The sequence below is a fragment of the Gossypium hirsutum genome, chromosome D01 (genome assembly GCF_007990345.1).
Source record: "Gossypium hirsutum isolate 1008001.06 chromosome D01, Gossypium_hirsutum_v2.1, whole genome shotgun sequence".
Taxonomy (NCBI): Eukaryota; Viridiplantae; Streptophyta; class Magnoliopsida; order Malvales; family Malvaceae; genus Gossypium; species Gossypium hirsutum.
The window spans coordinates 16,014,343-16,021,889 of NC_053437.1; the positions used below are offsets into that span (position 1 = coordinate 16,014,343).

The following is a 7,547-nucleotide window of genomic DNA, read 5'->3' on the forward strand; positions in this document are numbered from 1 at the left end:
TTTAACTCGAAATTTAATTTTTTTCGATTTTTTTGAGTCAAATCGAAATTTTCTCACCCTTAACTACATCCGCTGCCATGCCAACCTAGTTTGACCTCTACTGTGCCAAAATATCCACTCTCCACTTGAGAGCCTTCTTCTGTCCAGCTCGGTGTCAGCCTTTGGATAAGAATAAAATGTTAAAGATACTGACTACTTGGAAATAGAGAAAAAAAGTTACATCGATTACATTGGATGTCCCCAAAGTTTTTTCATATGATTATGACCCCAATATTATGTTTGGTATATATAGGGCACCATTTGCAGGTATCCAAAAAACTTGAACTCTTGACCATGTAATGACCGTCACCTAGCCCCCCAGTTCCACTCGAACCCGTGGCCACATCACGGCATCCAGCTGGGACCTCCACCTAGACTTCGACCCTTGATCATATCAAGCATTATTACCCCAAACCTGATTTTCCCACGATGAGTTTTTGAGGTGATGGTCTTATCCTGCCATGACATATGAAATGTATTTGTTCTGAAGCACGTTATCACATCCCGGACCCCTCTAATCTACTTATGAACTTTTTTGGTTTCAATAAAAAATTTTAATTCATAAATCTAAAAACCATAACCCTAAGAAAATTAAAAACCTGAACCTAGGAGAGGAAAGAGAAAGGAAAAGTGCGTTTAGCTGGACACGCTTTCCTGCCAACTATACAGAAAATGCACCCACTTTTCATTTATTTCTTCTAAAACCAACCTATTTCCTTAATTAAAAAAAAGTCCTAAAGGCTTAATTAAAAAAAACCTTGTAATCTCCAATTGGTGCCCGGGGCCCAAACTTAATTCAAACCCAAATACAACACTCAGCCCAAATACTTTTAAACCCAAAAAATGGCCCAAAACACAATAATCCACACTGGCCCAATACCTAGCCCTAACAATTCTCAACAGCAGAAACCCTAGGTAGTTTTCGTGCTTCAGTGCCGCAGCAACCGCTTCCACGCCCCACGTTCATCACTCGCGCATGTCCTCCACGACCTTTACACCTACGGAAAAACTAATCCAAACGACAGTAGATGTGGCAAATAACGGGATAGATAGTTTTTATGATTATTTTGGTACATCTCGGCTATAAAGAGACTGATTTAAATCTATAAAATGTGGGGGTTTAGAAATTTTTTGGTATTGAAATCAAAAAGAAAATATACAGAAAAATAGTTTTGAAGGTAGAATTTTGTTTTATTTTTCTCTGTTCTTTTACTGCCTTTTTTTAAGTTATTTTGGTTCTTTTCTTTTTATTTCTTAAAAACAAAACACGAAAAGGGTGAGGGGGAGGAGGACTTACCGTCAAGAGATTCGTTGGGCGCTCTCGTTAGCCGTTATCTGGTCGGAAAAGGGAGGAGATTGGAACGGCAGAGGAGGGGTTTTGAGAGGAGTTGCGGCGCACCACAAAAGTGGCAGAGAAAGGGAATGGCTTTAGGGTTTTAAAATGGGATTTTATTAGGGTTCAAAAGGGGCCATTTGTGCTATTGGTCCTTTGCTTTTTGGGGTTGTTTAAATTAAATTTATTATTTCCTTTAAATTTTACTGCATGTTTTATAATTGTTTTAAATTGGTCCTATGCTGCGCAACATTGTAGGTTTGGGTAAATTTCTCGTTCAGTCCTCCCCTGTTGTGCGTGTTTTAATTTACTCCCTTTCATGTTATTTTGTAATTAGCTTTTTAAATTCTGTTTTTTTTAATTTAATCCTTAATTTATTATTTTTAGTTTTTATTATATTGTCAATATGGTTCATTTACGTTATTATTACTGTATGGTTATTAGTTCATTATTATATGTTATATTATTATATTTGTTTATATGCGCATATGCCTCTTAATATACATATATATACCTTTTTAAAACGTTTTAAATATATACTATATACATATCATATATTTTATTATTATTTTATTTTTCTTAGCTTTATATTCATATGTATGCGTATATATTTTTATAATATTTATATTTTTTATATCTTATGATCCAAAAATAAATATTTTTTATAATATGTATACACATATACTTACGTTATTCCATATTTTTATAAATATATCCGTTAAATTTTATATATATATACATACATATGTCAATATTTTTTATAATTACTAAATATTATGCATATATTTTAGTTTTTATAAACTTTATATATATATTTATTTATTATGTTTATTATTTTTGTATACATGAATATATATGCATCAATATTTTGTCATACTTTAAAAAATAAATATTTTGATTTTATCAAAACATTAAAATTATTTTTATGATTCAAAGGTTTTCAAAATAAAAAACGATATTCAAAGTTAGGGATTCTTGAGGAAAATTGAGCCCTAACGCATTGGGTTCCGATTTTCTTTGTTAATTCTAAATAACCGAGAATATTAGTTATTTAAAATATATAAATAAAAATCATTTTCGGGAATTCAATATGTTATGTCCTAACGCATTGGGCATGACATATTGTTTTCTCGAAATGAAGATTTTCTTTAAAATTTTTTTTTAAAAGGTGATATTCAAAATTCGGGGATTTTGAGAAATTGTACCCTAACGTATTGGGTCTTAATTTCTTCGCATGACTTGAATAATTGATTATCCTTTTCGGATTTCAACATTTGAGTTTAACAAAATCTTTTTAATTTTCGACACCAAGACACTAAATAATCAATTTGGTACCGATTTTTGGGCGTTACGAGGGTGCTAACCCTTCCTCGTGCGTAACTGACTCCCGAACCCATTTTCTTAAATTTCGTAGACCAAATTTGTTTTTAAGGTGAGCCGGTCACACCTAAATCATGGATCGGTGGCGACTCCAATTTTTTTTTTCGATAACCAAATTTTTGTTTAAAAATAGTTTCGACAAACCCGGCTTTTACGCCTTATTTAGCTTGTCAAAAAAAATTTTGACTAACGCCTGCAACGTCACCATACAACTTTATCTTCTTTTGAAATTGTACATGAAAATTAGAAAAAGGAAAAAAAATGTTACTGTAATAAAGTTAGTTAAAAATAATCAACTTATTATTGAATTTAAAATGTCAACAGCACAGAGGCGGAGCGACGATGACTAATTGAGGGGGGCAATACAGGAGCTGCAGAGGCGTCTAAGGACGGCGGTGAGTGGCGATGACCCGTCGTGTGACCATGCTGATGAGTCCTGCATGGCCAACGCCGTTGGTAATCTTTGCCAAAGCTTTCTCTTTTGTTATGGTGTTAAGAGTAGGTGATTCTTGTTCGCGCTTTCAAGCTCGCCAGAGGACAGTCTTATTCTTTGCTTCTTGGTCCCAAGGTTAGGGTTTTAACCAATCGAATGGAATCTTAGTGAGCTAAAAAAACCTAACTCTCTTTTTTTCCAAATTTAAATAAATAAATAAAAGTGGTGGCTAATGAGATTAGATGATTATTTTACAGAATCATTGTGATTTTTAAAAAAATAATCTGGTTTCTTTTTGTGTAAAACTCCAATTATTATTGTAATAAAGTTAATTTAAAATCATTTTTATTTTTTTCTTTTCCGATTTTCATATAAAATTTCAAAAAAAAAATCTGTGAGTAAATAGATACCAGCAATATTTATTTGGTATAGTTGAAGGGTAACTTTTTAATTAAGCCTAAAAAGGGCAATGATTAATGTGTATAAAATTTGTTGCTGGGGTGCGGTATGAGAGAGGGAAGCGAGAGAGTAGGCGACTACAATCCACAAAGACAAGTTGGGTTGAGCGCAGCAACTTGGAAGAAACGTACAAGCGCGGTGCGTGACACTGACAAGGTATATTTTTTATTCTAACCCACATACCCTATAAGCTCTGTCTATTGTCTACATCCCTAACCTACTTAATTCAACTAGCGGTTAGCTTTTATTTTACTATGGTTGATTAAAAAATGTTTCGATTCATCCCAATACCAACACTTTCAGTATTTGATGATGCAGATTCAAGTATTCAAATAAATACTAATAATTTATTTGGATAATTAATTTGTAATATCCGTGAAAAATGGATCCAAGTTTCCCCTTCTCTAAATTTGACGGTCCAGCCCAATGGGATTTGCTGTTTTATTATCCTAATTATCTCCTCTCTTGCATCTCTCCAGCTTTCATAAATAATACTAGTACACATAAAACGGCATTTATTAATTAGGACCATAAGCGTAAAACTTATAGTATATGAGACTTTATTTCAGTTATGGCACACAGATCAAAAGGATCAACAATAAGTTTATGCTTCCGAAACAACTAGATGATGGCCTTTCTACATTTCAGTCCTTTACTCATCCTCCGCAACTCCATGTCTAAATGCTGGGTCTCACATTGAGGCGAGATGCTAACTTCTGACCCACTGATTTATCAGCCTGTATCACATGCCAGTCATCCATGAAACTATCAGTAAATCTAATTCTAAAGATTGGACCTATGAAGCTCAAACGGATATATACTTTGTGAAGTGGCAGGAAAGAGTGTTTTTACCTGAGACCAGTATGAGATCCATATGCTGCGAATTTCATGAGTCACACGTGGATCAGACAAGGCATCAACCCAGCGGCAGATGAATCGTTCTTGCCTGGTTACAGCAAGGCAAAGCAGAAAATAAGAAGTTAGCGATCAGAAGTCCAATACATGCATTTATTTTAATTTAACTAAGCAGAGAACCCAATTATACCTGTCTGCTGCCCAGGACCGGTATCTCTCTCCGGGCTGTTTGAAGTTGTTCTCCTTCTCAATGATGCACTGTGACCATAAGACTTAGTAAGTACATTACTCTCAAACAAAAGGTAGAGCAATTTGTAGATAAAACCGAAAACTGCAACTAAATGTTTAAATGACAAAGCAAAGCTTGAAAAGTAAAGAGTAAATATCGTCTCTATCCTCTATCCTAAACCAAGAAAAAGCCCGAAACATGCTGTTTTGCTACTGCTTTAAACCATGATTTTTCTCCAAACTCCTTTTTGCATTTTTATATCTAAATTTTAACCATCAAAATCAAGCAAATTGTTGTGTCAAATCAGATTGCACAAAAAACAAACATACATGATAGGCTAATAAACTTGAACAAACATGAACTGCATTGCTAAACACGGTTGAAATTAAAGACATTACTTTGAAATAAGACACAAGAAAGTACAGGAACTGACCTTCTCTCGCCTTCCAGTGCAAACAGCAGGTGGGATAGGGAACATCTCTGCATGACGAACAGGATCGTACCTTGAAGGGAAGTAATTTATCTGGAAAACAGTGTCATACCATTGGATCAGAACTCCGGCCATTATGACTTATAGCATGCATTAAAATCAATGTTGCTCTTTAGAAGAAGCATATATATATTTAGTTCAGCACATTTTAGACATTCAGGAATCCATTATTGTGCTAGGAGAAATTAATGGAAAAGAGCAAAGTACCTCCTCATCCCTGTGCATGAAATTCATAAAACCTTCGTGGTGATTGTTGTGATGAGCACACTTGGGAGCATTGGCTGGGAGTTGCAGATAGTTTGGCCCAAGTCTGTGCCTCTGGGTATCAGAGTAGGAGAATATACGAGTCTGGAGCAACTTATCATCTGAGTAGTAGATTCCAGGAACCACAATGGCAGGGCAAAATGCAAGCTGTTCATTTTCGGCGAAGAAGTTGTCAATGTTCTTATTCAAAACCAAGCGGCCAACAGGCTGCAGGGGCAAGATGTCCTCAGGCCAGGTCTTAGTCACATCAAGAGGGTCAAAGTCAAATTTATCTTCATGGTCAGGATCAATTGTCTGGATGAAGAGCTTCCACTCAGGATAGTTGCCAGCAGCAATTGAGTCATAGAGATCCTGAGTGGCATGGCTGTGATTAGCTCCTCCAACCTTGATTGCCTCATCTTCCAGCAAGCATTTGACCCCACAAGTGGGCTTCCAGTGGAATTTCACATAGTGTGCTTTGCCAGCCTTGTTAATCAGAGTGTATGTGTTTACACCAGAACCTTCCATGTGTCTGTAATCTTGTGGAACACCCAAATCATCAAAGAGGAAAGTAAACATATGCAAGCTCTCAGGATGGTGTGAGAAGAAATCAAGGATCCTCCAATTCTCCTGAATATGGGACTTAGGGTTGGGCTTAAGAGCATGGACCATATCAGGGAATTTCATTCCATCACGAATAAAGAAGACTGGGAAATTGTTTCCCACAAGATCAAAATTACCCTGAGTTCATATAAAAAGTTCAGAACAAGAACTGATCAACACATTGGCAAATAAATAACACTTATAAAAGTAATGCATAATAAACTCAGGACTTCATTCATGAACTAAGACTTTCACCAAAAGAAGACAATTATGAATGTAATACATGCATATGTACATACATTTCTTCAGAGCATGTTTTAGCTAATAACCGAAGTTACAAGTGCTCTAAACCTCTTTTTCCTGTACAAATTACAACGCACCAAAGGAGCTTAGTGACAAAAGGAGGTGGCAGGTGAACTCATACCTCTCGGGTGTAGAACTTCACTGCAAAACCACGAGGATCCCTGAGGGTTTCAGGGCTTCCACGCTCATGGATGACGGTTGAAAATCGCACGATAACAGGGGTTTGAACTCCAGGTGCTCGCAGAAAATCAGCACATGTAAGGTGAGAAATGTCATGGGTAACCTCGAAGAAACCCTTTGCGCTTGCTCCCCTAGCATGGACAACACGTTCTGGAATCCGCTCCCTGTCAAAGTTGGCAAGCTTTTCCACCAGATGATAGTCCTCAAGGAGAATTGGACCTGTCAAATAAAACAGTGCGCTCCAACTTGTCAACACCTTGTACTAAAAAGACAAAATATTCCTCTCACAAAAACTTCAACATAGTGATCAAGTTTTACAATTGACCCCCACAAAATGCCAAGAGCAAACCCAGGTACCCGCCCAGAAGTAAAAAAGAAGATTTTTTTGGTTATGGTAACCATATGATGAAATACGAACAACATAAGTACACCAAAACAACGAGGATGCTTATTATGGAAGATAAATCATGACTAATAAACAGTCAGTAGCTCAGGAAATTCATCATAATAATAAGGGGGGAAACTCATATATACCTCTGGGTCCAACAGTGAGAGATGAATTGTTATTCCAAACTGGAGCGCCAGAATTGGTAGTCCAGAATGGTGAATTGAAAGCACTTGATGGACGGTGCTGTATCAACCAATTTAGAATACCAGAAAAGAACGATTATTCGCAAACTACAGATAATTATTTGCAATGGTTGTCAAATAAATTTCATGATTTATCATCTAATTTCTAATAGCCCAAGATAAGGAACAAATCTTAAAGAATATACAGGATTGAAATCAACAAAAAAAATCATCAAGAATCAAAGATGACATACAAATACATCATATTCGATTCGATTTAAAAAATAAATAAATCAATAGAATCAGAAAGAAATAGCGCAATTGATTAATAATGAAAATCATAATAAAAAGGGAGAAAAGATAGGGTACCTTGTAGGGATCCATAGAGAAAGAGGCGAAGTAGACGAAGACAGGAAGAGAGAGCTTGAGA

General features: G+C 35.8%; 1 protein-coding gene and 2 long non-coding RNA genes across 3 annotated transcripts; 1 reads left to right on the plus strand and 2 right to left on the minus strand.

Moving 5' to 3' along the window:
• LOC107922598 (uncharacterized) lies at window positions 1-1,828 on the minus strand. Its single transcript, XR_001691356.2, has 2 exons — window positions 1,337-1,828; window positions 1-1,048 (listed from the first exon to the last, which is right to left on the minus strand). It is a non-coding gene; the product is annotated as an uncharacterized lncRNA (long non-coding RNA).
• Window positions 1,042-4,610, plus strand: LOC121213873 (uncharacterized). Its single transcript, XR_005909369.1, has 3 exons — window positions 1,042-1,217; window positions 3,077-3,800; window positions 4,475-4,610. It is a non-coding gene; the product is annotated as an uncharacterized lncRNA (long non-coding RNA).
• On the minus strand, window positions 4,183-7,547 carry LOC107922122 (catalase isozyme 1). The gene is given in 8 exon segments (NM_001327194.1): window positions 4,183-4,381; window positions 4,497-4,590; window positions 4,690-4,757; window positions 5,162-5,251; window positions 5,426-6,202; window positions 6,489-6,766; window positions 7,082-7,178; window positions 7,487-7,547. Coding segments are annotated over 8 exon segments (1,479 nt in total). The 5' UTR covers window positions 7,502-7,547; the 3' UTR covers window positions 4,183-4,321.